General features: G+C 23.3%; 3 protein-coding genes across 3 annotated transcripts; 2 read left to right on the top strand and 1 right to left on the bottom strand. All coding sequences in view use genetic code 6, as the record gives it.

The window, feature by feature from the left end:
• Positions 1-203: 203 nt before the first annotated feature.
• On the top strand, positions 204-2,322 carry TTHERM_00678090 (PhoD-like phosphatase; the record flags this gene model as incomplete). Its single annotated transcript, XM_001027785.2, has 4 exons — positions 204-729; positions 1,007-1,206; positions 1,291-1,793; positions 1,884-2,322. 4 exons carry the CDS (start codon positions 204-206, stop codon positions 2,320-2,322), a joined length of 1,668 nt encoding a protein of 555 aa, XP_001027785.2.
• Positions 2,323-3,231: 909 nt separating this feature from the next.
• TTHERM_00678080 (hypothetical protein) lies at positions 3,232-8,530 on the top strand (the record flags this gene model as incomplete). Its single annotated transcript, XM_001027784.1, has 8 exons — positions 3,232-4,118; positions 4,491-4,910; positions 5,084-5,181; positions 5,246-5,409; positions 5,488-6,979; positions 7,311-7,534; positions 7,595-7,943; positions 8,019-8,530. The coding sequence occupies 8 exons, from the start codon at positions 3,232-3,234 to the stop codon at positions 8,528-8,530; spliced, it is 4,146 nt and encodes a 1,381-aa protein (XP_001027784.1).
• A 943-nt stretch (positions 8,531-9,473) lies between these two features.
• TTHERM_00678070 (hypothetical protein) lies at positions 9,474-11,509 on the bottom strand (the record flags this gene model as incomplete). Its single annotated transcript, XM_001027783.2, has 6 exons — positions 9,474-9,594; positions 9,689-9,894; positions 9,944-10,190; positions 10,243-10,488; positions 10,578-10,685; positions 10,803-11,509. 6 exons carry the CDS (start codon positions 11,507-11,509, stop codon positions 9,474-9,476), a joined length of 1,635 nt encoding a protein of 544 aa, XP_001027783.2.
• Positions 11,510-13,494: the final 1,985 nt, after the last annotated feature.

The raw sequence follows: 13,494 nt of genomic DNA, 5'->3' as shown, positions 1-13,494 counted from the left end.
TATTTCACTATTTGCTTAAATAATAATTTATTCATTAATAGCTCAAATATTTTTACTATTGTTTGTTCTTTTGTTTGTCTGCCTCTCTTTTTTTGGTTCTGATTATATATAATTAGGAGTTAATAGTAAAGTAAGAGAATTAATTATTAGATTAAAAATACTTTAAGATTTTCTATCAATTTAAAAGCAAAAAAAGTTTAAAAATGACTGGAGTTCCTTAAATATTTTAAGCCATCACTTTAATTAGTTATCTCTTCTTTCATTGGAAAGGAGCTTTAGACCATGAGTCCATAAAGCTAAAAGTATTTGTTAATAGAAACCATATTATCTATGTATAATAATGGTATCTGATATATTTCGAAGATCAAACTGAAAATTATATTTCTTAGCAACTGCCTTTAGTTTAAACCCTAGATCCTATTCAAATTTCATTGGATGGCCTGAAGCCTTATACAAAATATAATTATCTTTTTCACTTTGATTAGCTTTCAAAGTTTAATTCTTCAAACATCACAAATAATTATGAAATATTCTGGTTTAAAACATTATAGACGCCTTATCTAAAGCAAAACTTAAGTTTTTCGTTCAGTAGCTGCGCAAAAACAGGTTCTGAAGACCACGTCTTCTAAGATATTATTGATCTGTTTCCTGACCACTAATTTTTTATTTAAATGGGAGATATTTATTATGGAGATATAATTTAAAATTAAGAAACACTTTATGACGAATGTAATAATTTATTTCTACTCACTATAATTTTTAGTTCTATTCGCTCATTCATTCATTCATTCATTCACCTAAATAAAAAAAATTATTTAAAATTAATATATTTTAAAATACTTTCTCAGCTTTTTAACAAAATACAAACTCAATTTTAAACAATTTAATATCAGAAATTTAAATTTGAATAATAACTATTTGAGCTTCTGTTGGTTTCTGAGGATATTTAAGAAATGAATTTTAAAATAATGCTTTTTATTAATTTATTTTACTTATTAAATTATAGCTTATTATAGAATGTTTGAAAGCAAGTCATAAAGCAAGTTTTACTAATATTATGGTTTGGTTTACATTTGGGATGATCATGATTTTGGTGATAACAATTCTGGAGAATCATCTCCAGGTAAATAAGCAGCAACTAGTGTTTACTTAAAAAATGTGCCTCACTATCCTTTAAGATATCTTCCATAAGATCTACCTCAAAAGGTATTTTTATTTTAACCACTTATTACTTTAGTTATTTATGCTAAATATTTTGCTATTATTTATTATTTATCTTAATTAAAATAGTATTTAAATTCAGAAGGTATTTACTAGTATTTTATTGCTGGATAAACACTTTTTGTAATAATGGATTTAAGAACTCATTTCAGAGATGGAGTGCGGGCTATGGATTAAAATTAACTAATGTGGGTGATTGAAATACTAGATTGGTGTAAATAAAATTAGAAAATTGATAATTTAGTTGTTGTAAGCTCAATACCGTGGTTAGGAAAAGACTGGGTTACTTTTAAAGAGCAAAGAACTATAATAGGTAATAAAATGGCTGAAGTAATGAAAGCTAAATAAAATGTACTTTTAATCACTGGTGATAGTCATATGGTAGCATTTGACAATGGCTATAATAATGATGCTGGTGGATTCCCTCATTGTATTTCAAGTCCTATGGACAAAACCCCTAGCTGTAAAGGAGGTCAATATACTTTTGGTCCTTTCTCTGGGAATTCTTAATACTCCACATTAGATATAACATATGATCCAGCCACTAACATTAACTGTTTTATTGTCAAAGGGTAGTTAGTTAATTTATATAAAATTTACCTTTTAACTTAAATTATTTGTAATCTATTGTTTAAGCTAATTCAAAATTTTTATCAAAAAAGATGGAGAGGAAAAGATGTTTTGTACAACTACAATTCATGTAATTAGAAAGATAGGGAATTAAAAACTAGCAACTCATGCTTTACATCTGTACTTTAGATATTCATCAACACTTTTGTACCACTACTGCTAATATTAGTAGTTCTAGTCTTAATTTGGAGATACACTCTAAGGTTTTCAAACTAGCTCTCTCACTAACAAGTGGCTTAATAATATATAAATTTGGTAAAAAAAGATGATTAAGAATAAAATTAGAATCTTCATTCTTACACCTTTGATGAAAAATAAAATAAACAACCTGGTACTGCATAGAAAAAAAATTCTGCCTCTAATTTAAATGAAGTAGAAAGAGAGAAGTTTATGAATCAAGAAATACCTCCTAATCAACTTCCAACATTTTTGAATAGCGCATAAAACTAAAAGAGTGTTGAAAATATTTGAAAGAAAATAAAATTTTATAAAATAAACATTTTTCTATTAATTATAAACTTATTCTTTTAAAATTTAATGAATTTAAACAAAAAAAAAAGTTTAAAATTAAATAAATTATTTTTAAAGCTTGCTTTGAGTATGATTTTATGTAGAAAACAAAAAATTATATTTTAATTTTGATAATTAATAAATTGTTGCTATTGTTCATAAACCTCATGGATTAAAAAGTCAGAGTAGCAAGAAAATTGAGAAAACATATCAATAATTCTTAATTCTTAACTGATTTTGGTGCAGAGAAAATATATCTGTCGTTTATATTTGAGAATAGACTGCATTAGATAATTTTAATATGCATGAATTTTATGTTAATTTTAAAAAATTAGTTGATTATGTTATGTTTCATTTGTCTAAATTGTGATTAAAAGATTATTATATATTTATCAACATTTTAAAATATTCAATACATATACAATAATTTTCATTAATAAAGACCTTATATCACCAATTTTTAGCGAAAAATATTTTTTGTCAATTGACCTCAATTGTTTTAGAATGACATCGATATGAATTTTTAAAGAAAGGTAACATAACTTATATAAAAAATTTCTAATTTTGTAAGAAAATTTAACATTATTAAATTATTAATTTAACTTTGGCTATATGTTAAAAGATTCTTGAGGTGATTTAATTTATTTATTATATAAACAATTAATCAATAAATTAATCAATCAAAATTGAAAGGATATTATCAAAAGTATTATAATTAGCATAGGAAACTAAAACTTTATATAATTTAAAAAACTAATAATCATAAATTACCTTATTTGCTAGAATAAGAATAATAGTGTGTTTTTTAAGTTTTTATTTATTCTTAGTATACTAGTTCTATCCTCAATAAATAATTCTGAGAATATAAAAATGAATTCGCCCAATTTTTTAGGTCTTAATGCTGGATCTAATCAGCATCAAACACCTTCTCATTCTGATAATTTAGGATCTAATAATGCATCAAATAGCACTTAAGTTAAAATGAAAAAATTATGGAAAAATTTGATGGGACATAAAAAGGCAGGAAAGCTTTTCAGGCTAGGATTGTAGTAATTAACAGCCAACTAGCCTGAATATTTTTTAGTAGTCAGCAAAAAATTTATCAATCAAGGACAGCATAGTAAGGCTTTTAACTTACTAAAGAAATAAGTTTACAAGGAAGGCATTGATATAGAGTATAAGCCAATTATAATGCATCATTACATGCATACTTGCTATAAATTGATGCTTAAACTGATTAAAAAGAAAGCTAAAGAAATATAAGAAAATCAGGAATAATAAGAAAAAGATCCCTTCTCAATAGGGCCAAGCTAAATTCCTCATAGTCATAAAAAAAAGCCAACTCTTACTCGTTTAGATAAATTAAATACAATCATTGAAATATAGTTAGAGAATTTATAGATTTATGAAAATCTTATCATAGATTTAGTTTACAACTATGAATCTTTCTCCTAATAAAATGATAGAAAGTATTAAAAACTTGACAGTAATTTTAGAAGCACAGTTTATTTAAACAATCCCAGTGCTAATGTTGAACCAATCAGCGAAATGATAATATAAGACTCTAAATAAGGAGCTTATTAAAGTTAATATAATCAAAGCCTTTAAAGCAAGCAAGAACAAGCAGTAGGAGAAGAAGCTATTGACACTAAACAAACAGAAAAGGTTCAAAAAAAGCATTTTGATGTCTATAAAATAGAAGCTTTTAAAGAAAACTATTTATTGTATTTCCTAAAAACAATTCTCCTTCTCTACAGGTAATTTTAAAATGAATAAAAACAAATAGTTGGTTTCATTTATTGATTAATTGGTATGCTTGTTCGTTTGATTAGTTAGCTATAAATTAGAATAGAATGCAAACTATGCTTGAATCAATTTATAAATTTGATTGATTGAAATAAGAAGTTTTAATAAATTGAGCAAAAAATTAATTTTTTAACTTACAAGATAAATTATAATTAAAAAATTCTAATTAATTAAATGAACATGAATTAAGAAATGTTAAATTTAATTCTTAAATTTTAATTAGAATTTTAAAAAAATTATTAACATTTACATTTTTAATTGATATTTTATCTTATTAAATTAAAGTAACTAACTAACTTATGTTAAAAATACTTTTAATAAAGGCATTATAAACAAGAAGGTGACATGTAAATGGCTCTTAAATTTATAGAAAAAGGATATTAATTTGTTATGAGTTTTGTTGATTGCTTATTTGGAGATTTTATCAGTATGGAAATTTATAGATTAAGTGGTGATATTTTATAAGTAAGAGCTAATACTTACTTTGAATCTCAAAATATTCCTGAAGCTTTAAAGTTATACGATAAAGTATTCAACTATTACAGATTCTCAGGTTAAATACTCCTAAAAAAGTTTCATTCAAAACCTCTTGAGGAAGTTGACTCTATCCTTGAACTAAAATGTGAGTTTTTATTTAGCAGTCTTTCTATTAACACAATGATGTAAGCTTTATGCTATGAACATTTATTCAAATTTGAGAAAATGATAGAAGCACTCTAAATTTCCGATTGGATTAATATGAAGTAAAAAAAATTATTAAATAAATTTTATTATTACTTTTTTTAAATTACAAGATATGATTTATTTTTTTCTTTATTATATTAATCCTACTTATATAAATAATAGTTAAGCATTAATTATTTTTTACATAATCAGAATTTATTATTTATTAAATAAAAATTAATTTCATAAAAAGATTTTTAGTTTACGAGTTTTCTGATAAGCTTAGGAGTCATGTTTCAGAGTTGTTATCAGATGCTAAATAAAAATATAGTACGTTTTTAGAAGAAAAAGGTAAAGATAATAAGTATATAAACCAATAACAAATATCTTCACACTAAATATTAACAAAAAATAGGTGAAATAAGGAGAGTACTCTTGTAGGCTTTTCCAGATTTACAGCAACTTGAAAAACAATCTGTTTAAGATAACGAATAAAATTTAATTAATAAAATAAATAACTACTTGTATGAAAAAGGAAATATAAAAAATTTAAACTAAAACATTTTTATCATTCACAAAGTAAATTTTTTATTTAATTAATATTTCATTCATTCAGTTAAATTTTTTTTTTTCTTATTGTAAATTTTAAATAATCAGAAACAAGTGCAGAATCCTATGATAATTGTTTAGTAGTAAGAAGGACAATAATTGAACAGTTAAGAAAACTTTGATTAAATAAACTCTTATATGATTTCAAAAGACTAAACCCTTAGTTATAATAATGTTTCAAATAAAAATCTCAGTCAACTAGGAATTCATAGTCCTGAAAGAGTGAAAGATATTGGTTCTTAAAGCTTCAGTGATGTGTATAATATGAATAGCTTAAATTTATTATCAAATCATAATAATTCTACTACGATCGGAATGGGAAATTCTACTACAAATAATTCCAGTTTGAATAATCATCCATCATAATTCTCTAATCAGACTGGAAACTTTAGAAGAACTCCATCTGCACATCTATAAAGTGGTTATATTCAAAATTACAATTCTCCCAAGCAACTATCTTCTTAATCACTAAATTAGAATATCACAGCCGGTGGGTATTTAAGTTAAAACCCTAAAGTTGGGGTTTCTTTACATCAAATCAACGAAATTGAACCTTTAAATGACTATGGTATCAGTAGCAAGAGACCTTCAGCTCTACAAGTCAGCAATAAAGAGACTCCTCTTAGCAATTATAATAATCGAAATAGTTTTAAAATTTCTCACTCTTAATCTACTAAAAATGTGAACGATAAAGAAAAGGGATTTTTCTAATCCTCTCAATCTTCAGGAATGAGTCTACAAAAAAGGTATAGCACAGGTAATTTGGTGATCAGGAGCAACAGACCTACTCATGAATAACCTGCTCCACTCTATACGAGAGAGCATAGTGAATAATTTAAACCTAAAATGCTTACAACAAATAAATATTTCTAAAAAGAAACCTACATCTCAAAGTCTTCAAAAACACTATCTGATTTCAAAGAAGTTACTCAAAATTGTATTGAATAAGAACAAAAATTCCATTATCTAAACTTGCTCCCAATTAAATCAAAATTAGAGAAAAACTAAGGAGTCTTAAGCCTTGATTATGCTATGGAAAACCTCATCAAAGAAAAAATTATCTAATATGAAATTAAAAATTTATAGCAATCTCTAAAACATCAAACAGCAACTAGTACTGCTTTTTCTTCTAATATGTCTAATTCATTATAAAATCAAATTAATAACCTTCAGCATAGGTACTCACATCATGAAACATAACAACCAAAAAGTCCGATTTATTCTGAAATTTAAATAAATACTCTTTCACCTCAATCAAATTAATTAGTAACTGAAGTTAATAATTAATTTTTAAACAAAGATTCCAGTAAAAAAGATATATTTTGTGACCGTGCTTTAGCTAAGTAAATAAGAAATCTTATGAATAGTTTAAATATAAGCAGCGAAGATCAAGTTTTGATTATAAATGATTTAGAATCTAAATTTGAGGCTGAAAAGCGTTCTCTTTTTTCATCTTCCAAAAATAATTAATCTAAAGTAAGCTAGCAAGGTTGGACTACAGATAAAATTTTAGATGAACTCCTTAAAAGCATCAACATTTGTAATTTAATTATTTTTAAATGACACAAATCACTTCTTTTTTTGAAATTTTAGTTTAACAAGTTAAACTTCTGCTGACTAATTTTTAACAAACGCTTTATTTTAATTTAAAATAAATTTTGTTGAATTTAAAAAAATAAAATTTCAAAAATCCAAATTTAATGAATGAGTTAAATAAACAAACAACAAAACTAGAATTTAAAAATGTTTTTTTTATTTTTTGAGATGATTTTAAATGTTTTAAATGAGCTAATTGAATAAATTTAAAGTTTTTTAATTGCTTATGAAAATTTAAATTTAGTTAAAACTTAACAATCTTTTTTTTAATATAGTGGGTGAAAATGTAAACACTTACAATTAAAGATTTTCTCAGTTCTTGTTGACTATTAAGGATGAAGATTTTGATAAGAGTGAATTCTACACTTGTCTCAAAAAATTACAGTTTAGATAAAGGATGGGTAATGGTATTATTCCTCAGTTTTTTAACGAGAGAGAGCAGCCTCTTGCTCGTATTCAAGAAAGAAGAAAAATAGATGATGAATATGTAGTGGTTTAAGTAAGCATTTTTCTTATAAGTTTGAAGAATTAAATTTTAATTTTATCTTATATAAATAAGAGTGGAGGTGAAAGAATGGTAGAAATTATGTCTGATCATAAAATTATTAAAAATTTATTTTTGGATGAAGGAAATACCAACGAGGGAGCTAATGCAAACTAAAAGCCAACTACGAAAGAAGATAAACATGAAAATAGCTTAAATAATAAAGAGCAAATTGGCACAAATAGACATGTGACTTACAATACAGCAGTTTCAATACTAGGTAATCAAAAAACTTCGAGCAAAGTTTTTGAGCCAAATGATGAGCAGAAAAATGAATCTCCTAGCAAACCAATCTACAAATAAAAAAAGAAGAAAATGTAGCCAACAAAAACTTCGACTCTATCAGATATACCATTATTCGGCTGTAAAACTAAATAATTTTTTATTGTTAATATAATTAATTAATCATAATATTTATTTTTAAAATTATTCAAAATAGCTAGTGATTCTAGTGTTGAAAAAATGATGCAGTTTGGACAAAATAAATAACAAAAAGTCAATTATTTTTAAAAGTCTCAAGAAGCTCTCAGATAGATGGTTTTAAAAAGCGAATAGGATTACGAATAAATGTAAAAGGAGATACTAAATCCCAAAAGAAATAAAATCAACTCTCACAGAAATAAAAGCTTATAATTTGCTAATTTCACTAACAAGTTAGCTTTTTCTACAGGCAAATATAATTAGAAAGAAAAAATTAAAAAAGCTGGTGGTAAACTTGATCTTATAGATTTTATGAGAATTTAGAATAAATGGAGATAAAAGGTCCAAGAAAAGCATGGAACTGTTATATCTAATGGTACATCTGAAGCAGGAAGTGATTCTCCTAGCACAAACTTAGCACACAAACTTTAAAAGGCAAGTAGAAATTTTATACTAGCTCATGCTATGAGTGGTATTCAATCTTCTATATTTGGGAAAGCTAACACAATCGAGCAAAACAGAGAGCTTTGACAATTATAACTTTCTTAAAAAGTATAAAATTGATTTTTATGTACTAGATTGAATATAATTAACTTTATTTCACTAAATAAAAATTAATTTTTTCTCCCAAATCAAAAAAATTTATTTATTAAAATGAACAATTGCTCTTATCCATAAAGTAATGAATAAAAAATATGATTCAGATATTTAGCCTGATTATTAAAACTTATTTATATTAAACTTAAAATACAGTAAAGAAAATTATAGTTCATTTTATAAAAAGATTAAAAATTAATAAATTATTTATCTGTAAACTAGTTTGTTAATTTATTAAAAGCTTTTAGTTGTAAAAATTAATATTTACATAAATTTTTTTCTTCTCATTTTATTTTTTAAAAAAATATTATTGTTCCTTTTTAAACAATCTAGCTTACTTAATACATGTTTTTTAAATCAATTATGTAGATAAATATTTTAATTTATTTAAATTATTTCATTCACTTTTAAACATTTTTAATTAAAAATAAAATCTTTTAGAGTAAAATTATTAAAAAATCAAAAGAATTTATTTATAATTCTAAATTTAAACTTTTTTAATTTTTATCTTTTAATGATCTAAATTTTAACTTATTATAACAAATTTATATAATTTTAAATTAATTTTATATCAATCCAACAAATAAATGTTGATAAATTTATATTATAAATTTAAAATATCAAATTTTTAATAAATATTATTAGTTAATTAATTGAAAGATTAAACACTCAAAATTTATTTAGTTCATCTGCTTTAAAATATTAATTAATTGAGCTTTTCATTTGGCTTTAATAATTCAGCTCATTTATCTTGCATTAATTAATTTTACATTTTAATAAATCCCTTATTAATATCTGTGTGAAATCTTTCTCATTTAAAAGAATGAAAATCATTAATTAATTTTAAATATCAATTTGAATTCATATTTGTACCAAATCAAGAAGATTCAGAATATTGTTTATCACCCCAAGTTTCGTTATCATCTTTGTGCAATAAATTCTGCTCCACTGATTTAAACACTGCATAATTTAGTTATCTTGATAGATTTTCAATTTCCCTTAAATTAATAAAAAATAGAAAGTAAACAAACAAAATTAATAAAAATAAATATATAAGCAATTTAATAGAATATAGTAAATGATTGGTATTACTTTTTTTCACTTAAATTTTTTTTATTGACCTAAAACTCATGGATAGATTCAAATATATTGTTTAATTTATTTGAGAATTAAATTTTATTTTTGTTCGTTTTTATGCCCAAATAGTTGTTGTTGTTGTTGCTGTCTAGGTCTTACTTTTTTTTATTAATTTGACTTAGATCATCTATCCTGTTTGACTCCGTATCAATCTAATTTTTCTTTTTAACAAAACATAAAAATAAATTGAAATAAATAAAGCTAGCTTACTATTTTGTCTATAATCATATTTTTGAGTGCAAGCTTTTCATCGTATTCTTCTTTAGAGAAGAAAAGATATTTTTTGTTTATTTTTTAAAATTTAAACTTATTTGCATAGTTTATCATAGATTATCTTTTGATTTAGGGAGACAATTATCCCTTTTATGATAATTTTCTTTTGGTGTCATTTTAATCTAAGATTTTTTCATCTCCACCAAGAGACTATTAATTTTTTAGGCTTAGACTATATTAATTTCTATTTTTTATAGTTTTTTTAAATGTTCGATCTTTTAAATCAAATAATTTACTCTAACTTTTTATCTTGATAATTTTATTAGTAGATTTGCTCAACTATTTCAGAGCAAGCATTTGGATCATACTTATAAACATTACTATTCAATTAGTATTCTCCCTACTCTTAAGGAACGAACTTCTTAATTAGCTTTTCGTACTTTGAGTCTTTAGATTAAAATACTGTTTGAATTTACTTCTGTTAGCGATTATCATTAGGAGCATTATCTTTGAAAAAATAGTAAACGCCCTCTTCATCTTTCCTTGTTAAAGTCTTGAAAATAATTAAAATATTGTAAATTGCAAATAAAAACTTACCTTTGGTTATGAGTGATAATTGTCTGTGGATTACTTAAACGCCTATTAAGCAATTTTTCTCATAATATATTTTCCCTAGCCCATTTTTTAATAACTAATAAATTATTTTACATTAGATTCTGGCCATAAATCTGTTACAAACCTAATTTATTAATTAATTAATTAATTAAATAAATTAAATACGAAATAATAATAATTAAGTTAAAACATAGTTTTGTGTGAAAAGATTGTTGAATTTTAAATTATAAATGGTCGTTACATAGAACCTTTGGGCCTGTTAGAGTTAAGCATCTTGTTGATAGTGTACTATAGAAGAGGATCTTCCGATTTCTCTTAAGCCTTGAACCCAAATGTCGTAAATGTGTGCTTACGTACTTCGATCTCTTTTAAAACCCGTTCAGTTTGTTTATAAATCTTTTCTTGCTTCTTCTTCCTTTAAGTTTTTTTATTTTATATTTGATCAGAGGCTGTGGGCTGGGGATGTTCTATTTTTTATTGTTAAGAATGCCCAAATGTGCTGTTTCGTGTTGTAAATACTTATACTGATTGTTTTCTTTGAACTTAAGGATCTTAAATCCTATTTAAAAAGCTACTTGTCTAAGAAGTTAAAGAAATTGCTTTAGGTCGAATACAATGAGGAGTAGAATTATTTGATTTATGATCTAAACCTTTCAACTTCAAAGCATTTTCTGCTTTAGGAATTTTCTTAAACCAACCATCATTCGTATTAGTGAATTGATTAGATTGTTCAGTTTTATAAAACGTAGAATAACCGTCTGTTTAGCAACATTCTTCATCAATTAAAGATGAATTTCTGAAATTATTTTTAGCATTTTCAAAATGGAAACTTGGAGAATTTTCTCCTTTATCCTGAATTAGATTATAATACGCCTCAATAGGTTGGTTGTTTTTTTATTAGGGACTGTGCAGTGAAAATTAACTTTACTTTTAAAAGAAATGTTTCATAATAAAAACTTATTTTTTTTTATAATTTGATATTTCTTTATAATGTGAAGATGTTTGTATGTAGAACAATTTGGTAGGAATAATTCTTTATAATAAATTTTATAAATATTAAAAGTTAATTAGAAACCTGAGTAATCTTTAAATCAAACCATTAAAACTGGTTTATTTTACAATTTAGTTTACCTGTAAATATTACTCATTTTCAATAAACTTTCAATAAAAGTGTTTAAAATATTAATAAAATCCAACTAAATCTATTTTATAATTTAAAACTAAAGATGTAAGGTAGATTATCATTAATGCATCTATTAAAGTAACTAAATTTCAAAAAAAATACCTTTTTTAAAAACGATAATCGACCTAAATAACAACTCATAAGAATATTCCATTATAAACATAACTAACGGATTAAAAACAATATGATTTAATTTAGAAAAAAAAAATTTAAATTTTTTATTTGCTAATTTATGAAAAATAGTTTAAAAATTAAAATTTATTAAGTAAAAAGAAAAAAATTTTGTTTTTTTGCTTAATTATAGTTGTAAAATGTAGTTAAAATTTTTATATTATAAAATAATAAATTAGCCACACTTTTGAAAATATAATTCACGAAAAAAAAAAAGTTCAATATGGTTTAAAATAAAATAGAATTTATTTATTCTTTTGTGATGAAAATAATTTAAAAAAAGAATGTTAATTTTAGTGAGAAATTATTTTTAAAAACAAATAATTGTGGATTAATTTATCAATTATAATTAGCAGAAAAGATATTAAAGAGCAAAACAAAACAAAATTTAATTTGTTTTAATTAATAGTTTTTTAATTTTTTAAATAAAAGTATTGAAAAACATAAAATACTCATACATAATTTGATAGTAATTAATAATCAAAATGTTTATTCTTTAATGATAAACAGCAAATTAATAAAAAAAAGTAAGTTAATGTTATTAAGGAATCGTAATTCTAAAAAAAAATAACACAAAAATTATAATAGAATTATCAATTAATTTAATAGAGAAAGCTAAATAAAATATAAATTAAAAATATTTTTTTATTTTTTAAGACCTATTTGTTTATTCACTATTTACTCATAATTTATTCCAAAATTTTATAGATAAATAATTAAAGAAGTGCTAATTTTGCAATAACTAAAATTATAAATCTTTTATGTACTATTTTTAGATTTTAGGTTGCAAAATTAATTTTGAATATTTTGTTTGAAGTATTTGATTTTTTTTAACATTTAAAAAAAGTAAAGTAAATTAATGTAATTTGACCGATTAAAAGGTTTCTGGAGTATTAGTAGAACTACTTAGCTGCATATATAAATTTTGGCTAAAAGTAATAGAACTTTCTAATTTTTAATTATCTGCAATGAATAACTTAAGCTGAAATAATATAATCTTTCAAAATTTAGTTAAGTCAATTTTAAATTTAATGACTGAGATACAAGTTTACTTGCTCTCATACTCAATCAAAAATATCATAATGGAATATTATATTTTTAGATCAAACTGTTTATAACATGTCATATTTATATTATTTATAAGATATTTTAAAAAGATTTTTTAATTACTATTTGAATATTCATTAAATAGGAAATTTACATTTTCAAAAGGATTTTTATGTTAATAAAATTTTTTAAATAAATTATGTATTTATTTTGCATTAAACTTTCTTAGTAATATTTATGATCATAACTTGAGATTTAATAATTTTTCCCTATTTCAATAACTTCTACACTTTTCAAATAGTTAGCTAAGTATCAGCAGGGACTTTACAAATAGAGATAATCAGTGAAGCCTTACAAATGAAATAATATGCTCAATGGCATTTCAAAGCTGAAGATAAATAGATTTTTCCTTTCTGCAAATGGAAAGTTAAGCTTCCTTTTAGAATATTAAAATAGACATTAATTAAATGCCACGTCCAAATTGTGTATGTATATTTAAGGAAAATATTCATAGACCTATAAAAGAAATTCT

The sequence above is a fragment of the Tetrahymena thermophila genome, assembly GCF_000189635.1.
Source record: "Tetrahymena thermophila SB210 genomic scaffold scf_8253823, whole genome shotgun sequence".
Taxonomy (NCBI): Eukaryota; Ciliophora; class Oligohymenophorea; order Hymenostomatida; family Tetrahymenidae; genus Tetrahymena; species Tetrahymena thermophila.
This window is presented reverse-complemented; position numbering and strand designations above follow the sequence as displayed.